Source organism: Falco naumanni, chromosome 12 (assembly GCF_017639655.2).
Source record: "Falco naumanni isolate bFalNau1 chromosome 12, bFalNau1.pat, whole genome shotgun sequence".
In the NCBI taxonomy this organism is placed as follows: Eukaryota; Metazoa; Chordata; class Aves; order Falconiformes; family Falconidae; genus Falco; species Falco naumanni.
The window spans coordinates 28,049,194-28,070,166 of NC_054065.1; the positions used below are offsets into that span (position 1 = coordinate 28,049,194).

General features: G+C 53.0%; 1 protein-coding gene across 1 annotated transcript in view; it reads right to left on the minus strand.

The window, feature by feature from the left end:
- ITPKB (inositol-trisphosphate 3-kinase B) overlaps window positions 1–20,973 on the minus strand; it is a 70,399-nt gene that overhangs the window by 7,285 nt on the left and 42,141 nt on the right. Inside the window, exons 3-5 of the mRNA XM_040612217.1 lie at window positions 8,862–8,961; window positions 8,021–8,234; window positions 4,780–4,984 (exon numbers count right to left, since the gene is read on the minus strand). Coding sequence (XP_040468151.1) covers window positions 4,780–4,984; window positions 8,021–8,234; window positions 8,862–8,961 — 519 coding nt within the window. The remainder of the gene's footprint in view (window positions 1–4,779; window positions 4,985–8,020; window positions 8,235–8,861; window positions 8,962–20,973) is intronic.

Sequence of the window (20,973 nt, forward strand, 5' to 3'; positions counted from 1 at the left end):
TGCCTCACTAGTCCTTTTGCTAGCCCTTGGACAGCAAACCCCCAAAGGCAGCAGCCTGGCACCGAGATGCAGGGAGCAGCCTTGTGCTCTCCTCCACCTCTTCCCAGAGGCACATCTGTACTTGGCTTGCCACTGGGATGCCACAGCTTGGCCATCTGCAGGGACAGCATGCAGCCCTGACCCAGAGGCTACTGGCCAAACCTCCGGGCAGTTTTGTAGGTCGCTCCCCATTTCCCTGGTCCTGCTGGGGCTCTGATTTTCGGATCAGCCTGTCCATTGTCTGGAGCGGCTGCAGGCTGGGCAGGCAGAGCTCGCTTCCTGGATACAGGGGCTATTTTAAACCACATGTGCTCCTGCTCACAGCTCCGCTTGCAGAGCTTCATCCTGCTGCTCCAGACAGCTCATTTGCACACAACAAAGCAATAGGATAGAGGCCATAAAGACATCCCGTGGGCTGGAGAAGATGAAGTAAGGATGAAGCAGCAGCGCAAAAGTGGAGGAAAGAAGACAGCACAATGAAATCACCTGCCCCAGAGATTTATGTGCCCTGGCGGGACTTTAGGACCCATCCAGGGAAGTGTCCTGGGATGGGGCCACGTGCATCCCCCTGGACAGAGGGCTGGCTGTGGGCATGGTGGCCAGATCAGCTTGGGGGAAGGCCGAGTGCTTAGACTACAGAGAGCTGGGCAAGGTGAGCCCAGCATCCAACCCACAGCTGAGGTACAGTTTAGGACGAATCACACAGTGCACTTCCAAGTTCCAGCTTGTGTTTTGCGCAAGTGTTAACAAAGGCAATAACAAAAGCAATGCGTGAAAGGTCTTAGTCTCCAGGAAAAACTTTGTTTGCACAGGGTTCAACCAATGCACCCAGCTTCAAACCACCCTGGACCCAGCCTGAGCACCGACCGTGCTGCCACAGGATGCAAGAGGAAGGCTAACAGCTGGCAGAGCACGCGTTGGTAGGGGTGAGGGACTACCTTCTCGCTGGAGACCTCCCTGCCGTAGCAGCCGTCCCCCCGATGGACCCAGCAGAGCCAGGCTCTCTGCTTGTGGCTGTGTCTCAGGAGGCAGCAGGCTGCGGCAGCGCAGGCAGGAGGCCTTACTGAGGATGCTCTGGCGGCATACGCGCGATGTATAGGGGAAGAGCATTACGCTGCTATACATCTTGTCACGTGAGCCCTGACGCGGTAGTTCAGAATTCAACCCACCCTCTCCCCGGGGGATGACAGATATCAATTTGGAGAAGTGCCACAGCACTGATTCCACATGTAAAGAGCACAGCTTTCCACAAAGCATCCAAGAAAGGAGATGGACTTCTAAGTGCTCCTAAAAATAAATGAAAATCACAGATGGCCTTTCAGATAAGGCAATCTAGGCTTCAGGAAAGCCAAGCAGCCTACCCGCAGCGCTGCTCCCACCGTTACCCGCCTCCCGCCGTTTCCTTGCCCAGCCAGACGCTGCTGCCGTGGGGCTGACAACTGCCATGACATTTACAGGTGTCTGAGCCCCGAGGGGGCTGGCTTCCACACAGCAGAAATGTGAGGGGGGCTGATAAGGCATATCGCAACCTCCGCCCCACCAGCCATTCCAGTTTGCACTGGCGTCACTGGGGCAGGGTTCAGGTCAGCCAGCTCTCCCTCCAGCACTGTGTCCGGCCTCGGATGGGGCTCACCAGCTGCCCATCTCGGGAAAGTCAGGTGAGGGTTTTTAGGGCTGGTTCTGGGACCCTGGAATACCGTCCCACCACGGTCTTGCTGCAGGCAATGGGGAGTGACCCAGACCAGAGCAGGAGCTCTGGGGCGACACTTCTTGCAGTGAGCTCCAGTAAGCCCCAACTGGGTCACCAGGGATTACCTGTATTACTTTTAGCATGCCAGTTTTATTAATAGCTACTTTTCTAATGGTTTCAAGCTACTCCAGAAAGTTAGATGAGTGTCATTACCTCCTTTCGCAGGGGAATGTTTCCATTTTAAAGAGGAAGAACCAGATGCTCAAGGCCACCCGGGAAAGCGAGAGCTCAGCCAGGAAAGGGTCCCCATCCTCACTGGCAACCCTGAGCGGCCTGTTCGCCTCAGCTGCCCACGCCGCCCCAGAGGCTGGTGCTGCTCCTCTCCTTCCCTGTGCCCCCTTCCAGCCCACCCACCCCGGGCCAAATCCTGCCCTTCCCCCACATGGCAAGGTGCTGTCCTGTATCAGCCTCTGGCCACGAGCGAGGGGCAGGGCAGATTCACCCCTGCTCTTTCCAGGGAAGCATGCGCAGCAGGAAAGAAAGCATGGGGAGACTTGTCATTAAATAATATTTTCCTGAAATTTCCTCCGAGGACTCAGTAGCAGCCCAGGGCACCGAAGGTGCTTTCCCTAATGTGGAGGCTCAACCCCAGAAATAGGGCAAATACAGGGATACGGCACAGCACGACCAGTTCTTCAGCCCTGCTAGGAAAAAAGCCAGGTGGGAACCAGCGTGAACTGTTAATGCTTTAGCTTAGGGAAAAATAATCCAGAAGCTGAGGGATTTAAGGAGAATTACAGTAATTAGAGCCTTGATCAAATTAGTCAGCCTCTAGCAGCAGCAGCATAATTACTCCTGGAGGCCAGCACTTCTCAACATTTTTCAGTTAAAGGGCTGCCTCACTTCTTTGAAAAAATCCACTGCTCGCATCACACAGCAGATTGCTCCTGGCTGGCTAAAACAGGTGCCACTCTCACCACTCCTTTACGGATTTCATTTCCCTCCACAGTGTTTTCTGGCCTGTGTGGGAATACAATTTGGACTGGTTTTTTTTTTTTTGTTTTGGGGTTTTTGTTTGTTTGTTTTTTATTTATTTATTTTTCATTTTAAGTGGGTCACATACGACCTGCTTTTGCCATAAAGCCCCCTAAACGTCCGCAGATCACAGGCTGAGAAGCACCGCTGGAGGCCAAGGATATATCATGTTGGACTATAAATAGAAAAACATTCCTGATTATAGCAAGAAAGCAGGGAGAAGAAACAGTACATGGGAGCTTTGGTCCCAACTGGCCCACTCTTTTTATATAGCCTCAGTTTTATAATAAGCACCAGCAAAATAGCAGTAATGGGAATGCAAAACAGCAGCAATGGGAACTAGGCAAAGGGTTGTCCCGAGCCGGAGCAGCTCACAGCGTGTGTGTGGCACCCAGGGCAGCAAAGGGTCTTTGGGAGAGCTGGGGAGACCAGGGAAGAGCTGCATGAGCAGGCAAGTGTCCTGACCCAGTGCAGGCACCACAAAAAGCTGTTGCAGGGCAGCATGACCCACAGCATCCCAGGCAGGGGCATGGGATGGGCAGGGGTGCCTCGCATTGCCTGCCAGAAAACCCTTGAAGGGGTTCAACCTAAGGGCTGCTCCTTGGGTTTCTGAGAGTCGAGTTAGAGATAAATGCACTGTCCTCTTCTGGCCATGAAACAGCTGAACGAAGAAGGTACCCTCCCCCTGTGTGCAACATGCTCTGCTGGGCTTCGCCCCACACATTTTGTCCCTTCCCACCAGTGATCTGGTATGGGGGTAATCAGAAGCAGCGGCTCTGAGCGACCCACTCGTGCTGATCACCTTTTAAAGCCATGGTCTAACATCTGCATTTGTTTGCCGTTTGACTGGTGAGGTGAAGGGGAACACTACCAGGAAAGTCTACAAAGTCTGGTGCAAAGGCTTTTTCAGGGAATGGCTTAATTTGTTTTAACTGTATCATTTTGACACTGCTACCTCCAGTCAGCAGCGGTGCAGAAGTTTAAGGCCGGAGACTGAGATGGGCATTCTGGGAGAATCCCACCCAACTCAGAGAGGAGAAAAAACATCTGTGATCAAAAGAAAGAAACTCCTCCAACCAAGAGACATGTAGAAATCAAGCCATCATTTCCACTAAGAGCAAGTGGCTGCCCTGAGCTACCGCATGGCCCCCCAGCACTGCCCCACACCTGAATTCCTGCGGGAACAACTTGGCTGAGCTCCCCTCGGCTGCCAAGCCAACACCATGTCCAGGCATGTGATGAAATCCTTAGCTCAAGTGTGATATTATGTTTAATTCATGTTGACTGGCTATCAAAAAGCATATGCCATTGCTAATGTTCACAGACCTAACTCTGTTCGAGCGCCATGCTGGACATCTCCCTCGCCACAAAGCCTGCTTGCCAGGAAAAAAGCTCCTGGGCTGGCTGATCTCATGGGGACACAAAAGCATCCCAGCAGGTATCTCCAAAAACACGAGCAGTGCTGGAAGCAAGCGCAGTCAGCAGGTTACAGGCACGCAAGTGCCGGCAGAAAGTGCTGCTGCTTGTGGCTGTCCCATTTCATAGGGCTCCGTTGCTGATTTTTTCCAGGCAGGGATATAAATACAGCCTCCTTACCAACTGTGGCTAAACTCACAGCTCCAACCACGGATCGGCACACGTTCAAGCTGGAATTTGGATTAATGGCTCAGCCTAGCCGCACAGCAGTTATCAAAAGCAAGCAACTAATTTGAGTCTTCAAGCTGGAGGATGGCGCTGTGCAGTCAGGGAGATCAACCAAGTGGCTGATTTAATGAGATTATAGCTAAAACCGTCCTCTTGCACTGATGCCCTGAGCTCAGCTGTGCTCTCAGAAGAGCGGTGCTGCTGTGGGCCAGCTCCCTGATGAGGGTGGTTCAGCTGCAGGGACTGGTGATGCCCTGATGTGGCACGGTCTTGCCACCAGCCTGCTGTGTGCGTACCTCTGTGAGTGAGTCTGATTACCAAATGCTCCCAGCAGCTGTTCCCCCTGCTCTGCACACCCGGAGCAGCCTCACCTTTATCCCCTCGATCCTGAAGCCCAGCGTGGCCGTGGAGCTGATGGTCTCCCTCCACTGCATGTAGCGGGGCTTGGTTACTGCCCGCAGCACGTTCTCCTCCTCAGTGGGGGCATCAGGGTCCACCTCAATCATCTTCTGGTACATATCCTTCCTCAGGCTCGGCTTCTTTCGGGCTTTTATCAGCTCCTCCTCCAAGTATGTCCTGCAGGGAGTGAGGGAGGGAACGTTAGCAGGGCTGTAGGGCTACCACATCAGGTGCTGCATGTCCACAGACAGCCCTGGCCACAGAAATCAGCTCTATCCAAGACAGCTGATCCCTATGGAGCAGGGCAGCATAGGAAATAATAGAGCAAACCTCACTGCAGGTGAATTGATCCTGATTCCGTTAGCACCTGATGTCTTTTCAGTTCATCAAGGAACCACGACCAGTTTGGCAGTAACAAGGGAGATTATTCCTCACAGGTGCCTCCTACGGCCACTCCTTGGTCCTGGGGGTCTGTCCCCCAGCACCCGGCAAAGCTGAGCAGTGACTTAGTGGCTCTTGCAAGCTGAAGATGGCTTTCCAGATGTGCCCAGGAAACTGCCCGCATGCTCTGGGGTCCGGCTGAGCTGAAGGCAAGAGGGAGGCTGCTGCCTCTGAGCCCTTGGTGTTAGCTGCTGCTCCCTCCGAGGTTTGGCCAACGTGGGCGGCTGCTGCCAAAGCTGCTCCTGTGCCTCTCCTACGCTTTCCCATCGCCTCACCCTGTGCACCACGAGGGCTGTGCCTCACCAGCTGCTGAACAGGGGTGTTTTACACAGGGCTGTTTCTCTGCTGCTGGTTTTGCTTTATATAGGTCTGCTTTAATCTAGCAAAAGCTTCCTGTACAGGATGGAGCAGAGGAAGGGATGCAGCCTTGACCAGGTGTTTACCATCCCCCCAGGACCGCAAGGTGCGGCCAGAATGAAGAAAGGAGGATGGAAGGTACAGAGGAGTGTGTAAAGACCTTAGTTTTATGCATCCTTCAGGGGAGCACCACTCTCTGCCAGAGCACACCGATGGAGAACTTCTGCACTCTGGCATGCAGAAAACAATCATCCACAAAGTACACTTCCTGCAGCAGTGATAAGCCACTACATAACTCCTCTTGTGGCTCCCAAACCTGCTGTAGCTCAACCTGGCAAGTGCTCAGGCTCTCTCTAAACAACTTACCAGGCTGGGTGAGATGCCCCAGTGAAACGACACAGGAATGACCCTATCGACCACCTCCTTCCCCCCAAACCCAAACTGCTCTACACCTCCCAGTAGCCATGCCTAGCTCTGCAGAGGTGCCGTGCCCTCTCCTCATGTCCCTTGTGCCAAAATCCCAGCACTGTGCGTGTGGCTCACCTCCAGAACCAAGCACAATGCACAAGGAGCATGCTAGGCAGACTATGTGGGATGGTGTTCCTGTGTTTCCCACAGGCTTAGCAAGGCAAACTGGTGTCTTTTCTCAGAGCAGGCATATGATCACTGAGCAGACATCCCCAGGGCACCAGCCCCTTTGAAAAACACTGCAGATAAAAGCAATGACAGGCTTGAGGTGAGATCACCAAACCCGTGATTTTGGGGCAGACGGAATAAAATAGCAAAATAAAGCAGTGGTGTGCTCAGAAGTGCTGCTCAGAAAGCTACATTTCCTTTTGATGAGAATGACAGATCATCTATGTCTGTGGTTTGGTCCCCCTGCGTTGCTCCAGGCTTGAACCATCATCACCAGGGCTTAAGAAAGACAGCTCTGTTTAGGGATGACTGGGGGAGGCTGCCGCATCCCAAAGCTAGGTTGCCATGAAAAAACCAAACCTGTATCTGCCTGGCGGCAAGCTGCTGGCTCAGAGGCCAGGTTTAATAGTCCTGAGGTTTAGTTTATTTGCCAGAGCCTCTCCTTCCTGGCCACTGGAATGGCCCACTCCCCAGCATCAGCCCAAATCACCTTCCCTCACCAGCTCCTCCCACAGCACCATCTTATTTAATGATGATGATACCCAGCACATTTGCCCCCTTGCCTGCTCTGCCTGTCTTAACTCCAAAAACTCAAGTTGCACAAATCACCAGACCCGTGATTTTTGCGCAGGAGGCTTTCCTCCTCCCAGAGACAGCTGCAGGAGCACCCAGACAGCGTGACCAGCAAGTTTTCTTCTGGCGGCTGTCATATATGGGTCCAGAATGGGTCCTGTCTCCTTCCCGCAGCAGCACAGTGTGTGCCAGCCGGGGCCACGTGGCTGCGCTGGGGCCCCCCTGCCCTTCTCTCCACCCCTCCGGTGGAAAGTATTCCTCGCCTCTTCCCTGCCGACAGCCCAACCCGCCAGTTCGAGTTTCACATCGGGAGTTCAGGAGGGGAAAAAAAAAGAGATTCCTTCCTCCCACAGAAACCATCAGCTTTTCCAGCAGCGCAAGCGTCTCCACTGCGTCTGGGCTGCGCCTTAGCCAGCGAGGGGGGTCTCGACCTGCCCCGCTGCCAGCCTGCAGCAGACCCAGGGCCAAGCAGTGGCCCGAGGCCGCTCCAAAACTGGCAGATGCCTACAGTCACCAGCCCTGCTCACGTTTGCTCTGGGATGCCCTTGTCAGCTGTGGCATCACTAGCTCAAAACCTGCTGCTGGCCAAGTGGCTGCAGCCGGGGATCTTGGCGTATCTGTAGATGGCTCTCAAGGAGGACATGGGTAGTGTTGCTCATCTGTTAGGAAATGTTTCAAGAACTTTACGTGAGAGGCACTAAACCACTTAGCACACACATTTTATCTCTGAAGTGTGCACAAGAGCAAAGCGTGAGCACAGGGCAAGTTTCTCGGTCACCAAAGCTGTGCTATTCAAGTGTCTTTATTTCTCTCCCCTGGCGCGCTGGGCAGGATCTCCCACGTTTTGCTCCCTACCCCTTGGCTCTGTACTCCTACCACAGGCAGGGGCAGGTTGCCATCCTCCTAAAAGCTACTGCGCTGTTCTGGTGTACCCAAACCCAAACAGAGTGCTGTCCCCTCCGCTGCACCAAACCACTTTCCCAGCACTCAGAACAGTTAACAAACAGAGAGGGGAAGAGCCTGGTGTGTCCTTCCCATACCTGGGCTTCCCCACGGCTTGCTCCTCACGCTGTTGGCTTAGCTGTTCCTGAAGACAGGTGAGTCTGGTGTTCCTCCTTGCATGTTTCAGAGGGTTTTACCCAGGAGATGCCTTTGCTTTGAGTATCCAGTCTTAAAAACTCAAACAATGCCCCCAAGGCCACTCACCTGACCCCCATCTTGCAGTCCATAACGCAGGGGGAGTCAAACTCAGCCAGCAGATCTTCCATCTGGTTGTATCGCTCCCCGTCCTTCACAACATCGCCGTGGTAGGCAGGAACATAGGGCTTCAGGACATCATTCATAAGGCGGTCGAGGCAGCGCTGCTCTGATTCACAGTGCTTCTTCAGTATCCTGCCGTTGGCCGCTGCCTTGAAACTACCTGAGGGTGACAAGGGACAATGTGACACTTGCTTTGGACAGGGGATGATGCTGTGCCTTCCCCAAACAAGAACCTTGGAAGCATTTCCATTTACACCTATACCCAAGAGAGTCCTCACAGGCTGGGACTTATTGCCCAGACTACCAGATTCACACGTAGTGTCAGAGGTTTATGGCAGGCAATGTCACACCTTAAACGTGGCAGAGACCTGCCCTGCAGCACCCAACACGTTTGCTTCACAGCCTCTGCGTGCCTCATGGTAGGTTCACACTTTTGTCTCTAGGCTCATGCATGGGGCATCTTTGAGCTGGGCAGCATCACCTGCTTTGCTGTGGATCAGCAAGAAGCAAGAAGGCATGGGTCTCACGCAAAGGACTCGGCTTTCTGCTGCTCGAGAAAAAAGCAGCAGCAGTACCTGCTGGTCCTGGGAGACTGAAAGCACAGAGCGCTGCACCTTCACAGCATCCTCCCTAGCATTTAGGTAAGTTACTCTCCGGGGCTAGAGATGTGGGAGCTGAAATCTGTGACATACATGCAGCAGTCAGAAGCAATCGTGGCCAACAAAGCCCATTAATGTGAGATAACGAAGAGCCTTTCAACCGCTCTGCCCCTCCCCATGCTCTGTACCTGCGTGTCCTGCTAGCTGGATCCAAGGGTACTTCTTCTTGAAAGACATCACAAATGGGGACCAGTGCACCATATTCTTGATCTTCCGCCATGACTTGCTCTAAGGGAAAAAAAAATCATGAAGGTGAATGCAGTGTTTTAAGCTGTTACTGTCCATAAAGCCACTTCAGGCAGCACACAGCTGTTTTGGACAGGGGACGAGGCACCGGAGCCAGCAGAGGATGGAAGCGAACAGAGAATCTGCTCCTTTCCCATTGCCCTGTGCCAAGCTGGAGCCGCTGGACCTCAACTCTACATTCAAAAATCACAAGCAACTTCCCTAAAGTGGATGGCCTCACAGTGTTGTTCCAGTTGGTTCCTTCTGCTGCAGAGAGCCCAGCCATCCGCATCGCCTTGCTCTGCTCCCTGCATCCCTCTGCAGAAGCAGCAGGAACATTAACCCATCCCTGGGTACTGCACTGCACCACAGCAGATGGAGCGGGGCTGGGAGCCCGGGATTTCTACCTGGCCACAAAACTCAACTCCAGCTCCCACGGGGAACAAGAGAGGCTCGCAAAGCGCACATTGGCTCGCCGCCTGGCTTTTGTTCCCATTGAAGGGTAGCTGCTTTGTCCATTAAGCTGGCAACCCACGTGCAGCTGATCCGCCTGCTTTGGCCCATCCGTAACTACATTTCAGAGAACAATTCCCTTCTGACATGTTGTGTTTCTGACCAGACAGATTGCGCAAAACTATTTACATGACTGTAATGGGGGCTGCATCGGACATATGAAAGCCTTGTTCGAAGGCTCTTTCCTGAGAGAGTTTTTCCCTAGATTGTTCTGGGGGAACATGCCGCTAGTAAAAGGCAGAGGACAACCTCTTATCTCAGCCCCAGAAGGCAACGGTGCAAACAAATCAGGCAAACAATATACAACAGTGACAATGGAAAAATGCCTTCTTGCAGGAGCTGGGACAAACAGACAGTGTAGTCCTGGCTGCTCCGAGCTACTGGGTTCAGCTGCAGGCCCACAGATAAAATTATCCTCGTTTGCTCCGTTCTAAAGGCACAGGAGGGAGCCTTCCAGAAAGCCCAAGTAATCTCTTCCTCGTGCTTGGAGAACCGGCCCCTGTTTCAGTAATGCTTTGCAGACAGGCGGGGAAGAGCCAGTGGCCCCGACTTGCAGTTTGGATGCTTGTCGGGGGTGAACTCACGGCACAGGAATCCGTGCTGGGAACTGCTGACATGTTTAAATGGCAAGGAAGAAGCCAGACAAAGATGTTAGTGTCTAAAGCACGGAAATTACATCGAGTTACCCCTGTGCCACACACCAGCCTCGCTGGGGAGCGGGGACACATCGCATGGAGATGCAGGGGCTGCCCACGTGTTGCCCACCGTGGGTGGGAAGGGGAAGGAGAAAGGTCCTTCCCCACCTCTCGTCCCGAAGAGCAGCAGGGTGGCCCTTCCCTGGATGACTGCCCATGGCCGGCAGTGTCCTGGCGTGCCCTGGCACTGGTACAGCGGCGCAGGAGTTTGGCAAGCAGCTGCCCAAGCACGGGGTGACACCGGGCATCCCCTTCGCCCAGGCTCCTCTGTGCCATGGGTTTGCTCTGCCGCCCGGCTTGCTTGCTTTGGCAGGGGGGTCGGGCAGTTCCCTACCTGACATGAGGATGAATGTTTTTATTTCCAAACAGAGTGCCAGAACTTGTGTGCTTTAGCTGTTCTTTGTTCTCCTTTTGGCAGAGAGCAGGAGGGAAGGGGGTGGGTGGGTGTCCCCTCCTTTTATTTTTAAAATAGTAACATCCAAGTCCTGGCTGATGTCATGAAAAAAGCGGGGAAGAAAAAGTCTCCGAGGGAGTTTGGACTCCAGATGAGTGTGACCCACGTCCTCTAAAGCAAGTAGGAGAAGTCCTCCCCCCACTTACGGCACAGCATCATAAGTCACTCAGTCCCAGTAAACACGCCAAGGCAACGCGCCTTCCCAAGCCAAGATTTTGTTTTTCGGTGGTTAGAGCTTTATGGCTAAAACCTTGAGGTACTTCAAAGCACAGGCAGAATGAAGGCAAGCGGCCCCCAAAGCAGGGCAAGCCACCCCGGCTTCCCCCTGCTCTGGCACTGCCCCCAGCGCAGGGTAACGGCCCCGAGTCCTCCAGAGGCACGAAACACCACAGCAAGCCTTCTGCTGAGCTGCACAAGACAGAAAGCTGGTCACTGAGCACACCTGCACGAGGAACAGGCAGCACGTCCCCATCCCTTTAGGGAAACTCTTTCATCCAGGCACCACCTGGGTTCAGGCACACCTTTGGCCAGGCATTGCCAACCCACATTTTAAGGACGTGTTTTAAGGACTTGTTTAATGGAGAGGTTTTAGGCGGCTTCATCCATCTCCAGTCACCCCCAACGTACTGGAAATAGCAAGGCAAGTTGCTGCCACCACAGGGATCACCAGCAATTCTGTTTCATGCAGCCCCTTCCCCACCAGCTTCATGGGGGCACTTGCAGGAGAGAGGAGAGAGCATCCCATCTGCAGTTCCTTCAGGAGTTGTTGGATTTTTGTTTTATGCCTGAGCCCCTCCCATCGTTAGGAGGAAAAGTTTGCTGCATCAAAAGGAAGCTCTCCCATGCCCTCAGCCCATCGGGTGTTACTGCCCAGCTCATTTTGCAGAGCAGCCTGCTGGAACCAACTTTTTGGGTGGTGTACCTATCTATACAAAGTACCCTGTTGCTCTGTTGTGGGAGTGCTCAAAAGGCGGTGAGTTTTGCAAGGGGCAGCTCCCCTAGTAAACCAGGAGCTGCAAGACTTCACCTGCCGGCTCTCTGGGGCTGCCAACCTGCTGCAGAGGAGAGACGGAGGCTGGAGCACGGAGAAGCAACATTGGTCGATGCCCCCAGCAATCCTGCCACCCCCGCTGCCTGAAGATAAAATTCTCCCCAGGAAAGGAATTGCTCCAAAAGGTCATCCTTTGTACTTTTCCCTACAGCTTCAAGAGAGATGTTACGTGGCTGTGACCCATCGGTAGGGTCCTTCACAGCCACTGGGGATGGCTGAGAGCTTCCAGCAAGAGAGCTGCATTTATTCAAACACCAGCATGCGTTCAGACATTTCAAAGCTGACGGCTTGGCATCCCAGTTGTGCCAACCCCTGTGTCGGGCTTCTGCAGCTGGCCACGGAAAATCAGAGCCACGAGGCTGACACCACTCCAGTCTGACTCCCCGGCCACGCGCAGGGAATAGCCCCTCTGCACTTGGCTGGCTGCTGCCTCCCCCCCTGCCCGGCACTAGGAATATCAAAGGGAGTATTACAGCTATTTACAGGAAAGAAATCTTTAACCCAGCCTGTAAGGAACCGTAAGGGCATTGCCTCCAGGCTCCTCTGAAACTTTGGCTTTGTATTTTAAGAAGTTATTTAGTCCAGGAGCACAGGCACAGCTGTAAAGCACATGGAAGAGTTACCTGCAACTGCTCCCCAGCCTCAGACTAAAGGATTTTTCACCATACTGGAAAAAATAGCTTTTCAGGTGGCGTTACCAAGTGATGCTGGTGAAGGGCAGATACGTGCTCTTCTCATTTGCCTGCAAGGAAGTGAGCACGCAGATTGTCACGATGAAAGCTGAGCATGCTTTCAACTTTTTTGCATGATCAAAGCCAGTGCCTGCTTGTGGCACCCTGGCACCCTGCTCTCCGCCAAAACCCAGCTCTGTGGTTGCTTTCCCCCCCAGAAAACTCACGAAGCTGTGCTGACCCGTTGTGCCCTTGCACGCACAGCAACAGCACGTAGCCTGAATAAGCAGGGAATACACATGAGGTGCCTGATGCAACTCAACACTTTTGATTTAAAACCTGTGTCAGCATCAGCAAATGCCAACTGATTAGCTGTTAGGTAGCAAAATATTTAGCAACTCTGAAAATATATTTAGTGAGGAACAGCACTGTTTTCTCTAATTGTGGGTCACTTGGAAATGAAGCTGAGCAACTGTCAGAACCAGCTCTAAAAATGAACTTTCAAGGATTTCTGCAGCACTCTGCTTCTGCCTCTGCCCTCTTACTGCTTTCGCTCACCACGGAGCGTGGTGCCCCCAGCCAGGAGTGGGATATGGGCCAGAGGAGTTAAGCCCTCCCAGCGACCACCCACAACTGGTTAGTGGGAGAGGAGTGCTGGGAAAACAATTTTATCTGTTGCATGTTTAACTTAACTTATCTGAAGCTTAAAGCAAACTCCAGGGTTTCCCCATCTGTCAATAGAGCTTCATATGGAAAGAACAACATAGGAGAACTTGGTGCCAACCCAGAAGGTCAGAGGATATATTGTGTTTAATTAGATTAAACAAAAAGTGACTGATGAGCGCTCACTGTACACTTTCCCTACAGCACATGGCATTCCTTTAACGTCTGCTTGGAGATGTGCCTTTCTGGGACTGGCTGCTGCCTCCCTTTCCCAGCATGGACGCTGGTGGAATGTGACCGGTGTTACTCCCCGTGCAGGGAGCCAGTGGGGTGCTCTTCCCTTTCCATGCATTCAGCCAGAGAGATATGCAGTAACTGATTTAATTTGCTGAAATTATGGTTTCCTATGGTTTTATGGGACCAAAAATTCCTGGAAATAGTGGGAGCTGGACCTGTATTTCAGTGCTTTTTATTAACTAGAGCGCGCACTGTTAGAGGCAAGATTACACAGTTGGGTCAGGGGATGGGAAAGAGTGGGAGCAACATTAAAGTAACAATTTTCCCGGTTCTGAAAAGAACTTGAGCCCCTTTCTCCCAGGAAGATCCCGAAATAGCCTAAGATCAGAAGAGATGGAGGAAAACTATGAGGTGTCACCGACGTCCACCCGCTTCCTGACTGCAGTAGGGTGGCTGCAGCCAAGGGGTTTGTGTAAGTGCCACCCTGGCTTTCCCTTCACTTCGGAGAAAGCCCCGCTGCTGTAGCACACCGACATCCAACCACCCTGGGCGCTCCTTGCAGAACTGAAACACCCGGCTGCCCGGGCAGCCCCACCGGCACATCCCCGGCTGCCCACCCCTCGCCAAGCGCAGCGGCTCAGGACCAGCACCGCGCCAGCATTGCCCCGCGCCCAGCACCCTCGCTCGCTCCTCGGGCGCCAGGGTGACTCCCCAGACCCCCTCCCATGGGGCTAGCGTGGGTGGGAGGTGCAGCGGGCTGCTCCGCTCTGTGCTTTCACTTCCAGCTCTTCCAAAAGGAGAAGTGCGGCCGTGCTGCCAGGGCCCCGCGGGAAGGGGCTTTTGGCGCAGCTCAGAAGGGCTCCGGGAATTTTTGCTCACAAGTAGGAGGGTCGCGGAGTCACTCCTCATGTCCACAGCCTTGCTGTTTAAAAAACAATGTGGCGAGCAGCTGAGCAGGGCAGACGTTGCGCCGGAGAGCTCTCTCCTTTAATAACTAAATAAGCGGGGGGAGCGTTGGCCCACAGAGTTCACTCCATGTCAGCCTGCTCCGCGGCCTTGCACACGCAGCCAAGGAAAAAGAGGCCATTTAGTTTTCCATGTTTAAAAGAATGAATGTGTTTTCTTTTGGTCTTTAAAAAGTAGTTAAGGTTTCCCTAGTGATGATTGTTTCCCTTGACTGGGAAAAACCTTGTCACTCCAGCCGCGACGAGGAGGCCAGCTTTGTTCATTGTGCTGGGCGCCGAGGGCAGCGCGGCAGAGCTGGCTGGTACCACGGAATGCCTCCTCCCGCCGCATCCTGGCATGTGGGCAACCAAAATGCTGGATCCCGGCAGAAAAATCCCCCATGACATGCTCTGGAGCGCAATCACTAACGTGCTGCAGAGCTGGGGTTATGCTCTGCTCAGCTTCGCCATCTCTCAGCCCCTTGAACCTCTGCCTCCATCCAGGCGGCAATAAAAAGAGCCCAGTGACTGCCTCAGCGTGCACCAGGCTGTGACCACTGACCCTAATGCTGGCAGCTAGTGACAGGCCATATTTTACATCATCTTCCTCCTATGCAAAGTCCCCTTGCCGACGCATTTGCTTCTGTACTGCACAACGGCTAAATAGCCTTGTTTTGGCCAGAGGAGCAGCTTGTGATAGGAAGGCTTTGGATCAGAGGGCATTACTTGGTTTGGTCACACAAGGCATTTAATAAAAATTTCAGCGGCTCCCCAAAACCTGGTAGCAGCAATGCCACTCAGGCTCCCGTGGCTGTTGTTGAGAAAAGATAAAGTGAGGCCGAACAGCTGACTTTACTCAAGTTAATATAAGGAAATACAGTCTGATGACTGAAAGGCGCTTCTGAGTGCCTAGCAATTCTAGCCCACACCCCCAAGGCCCATTAGATAAATCATTTTGATGGCTGAGGTGTAGAAGCTTCTGCCATTTTCCAAGGTCTCCATCTCATTTAGACAGACAGAAAAAAAAATACACTGATATGTGCATTATTTCTTTTAATTCAGATGCTTTGTTTTTCAGAACAGCCTCATTTTAGCCAGCAAGGATTTTGCCTCTTGCAGGAGAGAAGCCACTCCCCTCTGGTGCTGTGGGGAATGCCCTTTTCTCCAGTGGGACCAGGGAGCAGCTCCGCCAATACCAAAGATGTGGGGTAGAGGGTCACAGAGATAAAGCTACTGCCTTCTCTGCCGTCTGCAAGAGATCAGCATGTGCGATAGAAGAGGCCTCGGTAAAAACGCCTGAAAGCCAGGAACATCTGCTGGGATCATCGAAAAAAATATTCCAGTGTATTGGAAAAAAAACCAGGAGCTTGTTGCAGGCTCCTTCTTCCTGCTTGCGATGGAGGCGAGGAGAACTGGAAGTGGTGAAGGCAGATGAGCGAGCAGCAGTCCTGCGGCTTGACCTCCCCTCTCACAATGAAAGGAAACGGAGTGGCTGTGGGAGCCAGCTGCACAGAGGTCACCCAGCGCGGAGAAGGACATTGGCAATGTCCTCGCCCCCAAAGCACAAGCAGAGCGCAGCAGCGGCGTGGGATCCACGTCAGAGCCACACTTAGGGTTAATCGCTGCGGAGGGGAGAGGCAGCGTTACACCTCCCGGTCCAACCTGGCAAAGAAGGAAAGGAGCTGAAAAAGCCCAAGTGAGCGCAAAGGCAATGCCTGCGCTGGAGCTCAGAGTAACCGAGCCTCAAAGCTGTGGTTGCCTCCATGAGGCATTTCTTCTTCCTGAGGCAGAGCCTTTACTGCAGTAAAGCTGAAAACCTCCTAATGCAGATCAGCCACAACCGACTTTCCCGTAAAGCTGGTTGAATTACTAACTGCCAGCACTAGACATGTTCAGCGTACTTTCCTGAGCGGGAACTGATCCAGATCTCTGGAATTGCATTTGTTATTCATTAAGTACATACAAATAAGGTTTGTTAAGCAATTTTCAGCTTGGAGAAGGTAAAGTGAGTAATTCAGAAACAGCTAATCGCTTTTGGTGGACTGCTACTTAAGCCATACAGTGCTTCTTCCTCAACAACCGGCTTTTAAAAGCCAGCAGGTTATAAAAACACTTGCTGGTAGCCAAAAGCGGGCCTCGGTGAGCTGATTTGTGAGGAGAGTGCCGGAGCGCTGCAGCCCATCTGTGCAACACACTGGGGCACAGGGCTGTAGGCAGCCAGATCAGGCATCCAGCTGAGAAACGCTATGTGCTGTCCAAGGATCTGACCCCATATCAGGGAACTTGTCATCAGCTTTGATGGAAACTGCTCCATTTCCATCTGGAGACTTGCGTTTGATCCCTTTCCCAGTTCCAGAGTATTCACCACCGTCTTTCTGGTCCAGCACGTCATTTCTGCTCCTTGGCTCCTCCAGCACAAGTTGGGGATGTGGGTTCCCGAGCCTGTGCTGGCTCTAGTGCTTCTCCTTCTTGTGCTGCTGTTGAGGAAGGACCCCCTCCAGCCTTCCCAACGCTGCTCCTGCAAATGCCAAACTGCTGCTAGCTCCTACGTGCCCTCTGAAACCAGAAGATGTGCCCTTCTCGACACCAAACAACTGCACCAGTCTCTGGTCACTTGATTTGAAGCCCAGCTCAGCAGCCTGAATGCCAGAGATGCAGTTTAGGATAGGGCAGAGGTGCCAAGACCCCCGACAAAGCACCCCGCTGGGCAGCGGCTTGGTAGGGCGCAGCCTTCCTGCAAGACACAACCTTCACACGAGAGCCGTGCTCTTACATGCCGGGAAGGTGAGACGGGAGCTGTAGGCTTTGCCAGGTCCTCCTGAGGGATGTTCTGCACCCCTGGGTCCTTTGGGAAGCCGGGTCCCTGCCACAGGGCATGGTGGGAAGCAACACAGGTGCTCAGACCAGCAGGAGATAGTAAAGTCCCAGTTATTTCCAGTGTGGCTTATTTAGACTGGTAGATAGAGGTGCTCACAGGACCCAGGCTGCTGCACACCCTCTTCTACAATTGGAAGGCAAATTTTTAGGGATTTAAACCAGGACACTACGTTTACAGTCCGCTTCGAGGCATTTTGGGTCACAGACACCAAACGCAGAAGTAATGTCAATGAGTGAAACAAAGCAGCTTCTAGTACTTGGGGTTTTGAGTCTGATTTCTTTCTCTCTGCTTCAGGAGGCAACCCAGAAATCTTGGGACTGCACTAGTCTGCTCTCCAACATGGGCCATGACGTGAGCTGAAATGCCCTGAGCTCCAGCCCCCAAAGAAGGGGGGGATGCAGGCAGATTTCCTCCCCCCTTGAGGCTCACGGCGGGCACATGCTATGGTGTGATGCTACATCACTCATCTGTTCAGCCTGACTTATTACCAGGCAGGGTGGACATGGGCCAGACAGCGCAGCCACTGACTTCCAGTGCTGTTGTAGCCATCTGAGGTGTTTTCTCTGGCATTAGCACAGAGGCCATCGATACGGATGCTGTAAATATAACACCCTCGGAACAAAATGCCTACAAGGCACTGACGATGCAATAGCAAGGTTATGCAAAAGCAACGCCAAGTCATGCAATGTGAAGCAATCTGCAGGAGAAAGCTGAATGAGGAAGGTCTGGCTTTCAGACTTGAGCTTTCCTGTAGCTGAAACCCCCAGCAGCTCACGCTGGTCTTGGACACAGAAAACATTTCCATCGCTGTTCCCCTGCTCTGCCCACTCATGGAGTTAGCTTACCGCTCTTCTGCTATTTGACCATAACTGAACTTCACTTTGTGGAATATGTGAGTGAGAAATGCATCTCTTCCATGAGCAAGTGAAATGTTCGGATGTGTTTTAAGTGCCTTTGGCTGGAGTGGGAAGGCAGAGATGGAAGGGAAGAAAAAAAAAGGCCAGGCTATGGTTGTGGTAATTTGTTTAGAAATAGAAAATTTTTAAAATTAGTCATAAGCCCTGAACATACCCACATTTACTGGGTATATCAAGTGTAAAAAAGCTGATTTAGAAGAGCAGTTATAAGTTTCATAAACATGACTAAACTCTAAAGCTGAATGTTCAACAGGCGTGACCTTTTAATTCCCCTTTAAATCAGTTTAGCGCTTGCATTTGTGTTTTGAGTCCCGCATGTTTGGATAGCACTTTGATGATTTAAAGTACTAGAGTTTTATTGTCTCTCCTGCTTCGGAGCTGGGACCACAGATCCTCTGCTAAGTGGCTGGAGGAGTTTCTGCTTGCACAGCAGACACTGGGAGCACCAGCCTGCCTCAGCCGCAGCTCCCGGCACCCCCAACATGGGATGGGCCCCTTTTCCTAGGCAGCTCCTAAATATAAATCAGCCATCAGGAGAAATTCCTCCAAGAGATGAAATGCAGTTTGATACTCCTGGTTTCAGATCCTTACAGAAGGAGCAGATCAGAAGGACAGCGGCTTTAGGAAAGCTCTTTGCCCAGAGAGCAGCACTGCAAGCAGCCGGCATGCGGCAGGTGCATGCCGGGGCTGCTGCATATGCACCGTGCAGTGCCCAGGGTGACTTCACACAGCAGCCAAGGGGCTTCTCTTGAGCAGGAGGCCTGGCTCTGTGTCCCGCAGGCTCTGGTCTTAAGACAGCACTGACCCCAAGTGCTACTGAAAAAAACAGTAGTCTCAACCTGAATGCGGAGAGAGGCTTGTTACAGCCACTGGTCACCTGCAGGCCAGTCCCCCCTTGTGCTGCAAGGTGATGCACCAGCAAGGGCAGTGCAGGTCAGCTTTTACAGCTCTCAGCACTGGTTACTACAGGCACCAGGGCTTGTGGGCAGATACGCTGCTTCTCTCCACACAAATGAGACAGACATAAGCTCACTTGCCACAGACTGCTGCTGAGCCCACCTCACGGGCACCCCAGAGACTTTCTCCTTCAGTAACTTTCCACTTCACTGCCCCAAACAGGTATAGGAAGCACAAACCTTGCACTTTAGGAGAAGCTGCTCGCAAAGACTCCTTCCTTGCTGTACATACCAACTAGAGGCTGAGCTGAAGCCAGGGGCTCCCAGGATCACGGCAAGGCCAAGCAAACTACAGGGTTTCAAACACTTTCCAACACAGAGCACCTCATGCTCAGCTGCTCACTCCTGATTCCCTGCACAGCAGCATCAGGCTGTGAACAGAGTGTATGCCCATCGACTCCAACCACATTATCCCACTCCCTGTCCCTGCAGACCCAGAGCCTGCTGCGGCCAGGCTCCTTCAGGCAGGGTGCCTGCCACCGCCGCACCCAGGAGCGGGCTCACCCAGCCCGGCGAGGACATGGGGTGGCACAAGCTCAGCAGAGCAAGAGCACTGGCTGTGCACAGCTGCTGTGCCTTGCAGGTATGAGTGACCTTGGAGAACAGGGCAGGAGGAGGAATTCACGTTAACAGCACACTTCTGCCGCCCCCCAGCCCGCCGCAGTGTAAGGTCTGACAGCGAGCAGACCTCAGCACATCACCAGCAGTAATCTTATCCTCGGCTTCATTTGCAGAGTTAAAGCCCTACGCATGCCCCTTAGCCATTTTAGTTATGAGTCATCGAAAAATGCCAACTTTAGCAATGCTCAACTTCTGCAGGGTACATACCTCTGCCGCCAAAGCAAACGTCCTGCCACGCCTGCCTGGTTCGAGAGCATCCGACGAGTGTGCTGGTGGCGGCTGGGCAGCCCTGCACTGGGGCGAGGCCAGCGGGGCAGTGGGGGAAGAAGCCGTCACAGCATCAGGCAAGGAGGTTTCTTGCTAGCGGTGACCCACGGGGGTTTCCTATGCAGCTTCTTTTATGCTGCCTTTGAAGCTTGTGCGCGGAGCCTGAGAGCCCCGCTGCACCCCGGCACGCCCCTGAGCCCTTAGGGAAAGGGACGGCATCCTCGGCGAGAATTACCCAACCCTATATCCTGGTGCGGCACGCGGGGTTGGATTTTCCAACCCAACCGTGCGCTGACATGCAGGGGTGGGGCAGCAGAAGAAAAAGAGGATTTCAGCTGTTAACTCCTAAGAAATTGAGGAAAAAGCATGCTCTGCTTCTCTATAAACAGCCCTTATCTCCCAGGAGCTGGTGCATGCAATGCTGCACAGGTGCCAGCTGGGGGGCTGATGGGTTTTCGGTGGAAAAAGGAATGTAGAGGCCAGCAAAGCAATCTGCTGCTTCGGCACATGTTTACAGCCTTCCACAGGGTGCTGGGGAGGAAGAGGTTTCTCTAACCCCAAAGGGAAATGCTCGTCTTAAACAGGAAAATGGAACTTTCTTTTGAGCAGTAATAATGGAAAATCGCCTCTGTAATGGCTGTGTTGAACCCCTGGGCATGCAGCGGGGGGAGAGGATGCCCGGGGAGAAACACCTTGCCTTGCTGTAGGCTCACTTGGGACCCTAGGTAACCCTGGGGGGGCTGATGCTGGCACAGGCACGAAGGGGAGGATGCTCGGGCTTGGGGGGAGGGGGAATCTGCTCAGCCAGGGCAATGGCAGTCACAGAGCACCCTAAGGAAACCTCCCCAAACGCTGGCATCCCCCTCCCTAAAGGCAGGAACAGAGGGTCCGAGTACCACAGCAATGCTGGTAACACGCTGGGCGCACACAGCTGCATACACACAAGGGTGACCCAGGCAGTTCAGGTTCATCATTTATAAGGAGAGATCTGATTGCTTCTATTTCTGTTTTGGTTTTGGTTGTTGGGGTTTTTAAGTGAAATTGTTTCTAAACTAACTATTTCTCTTGAAAGAGGCTATTTTTAAGGTGAGCAGCATGACACGATGTTTATGGACATAACCTCAGTGCCAGCCCCCAGGTACTGATTT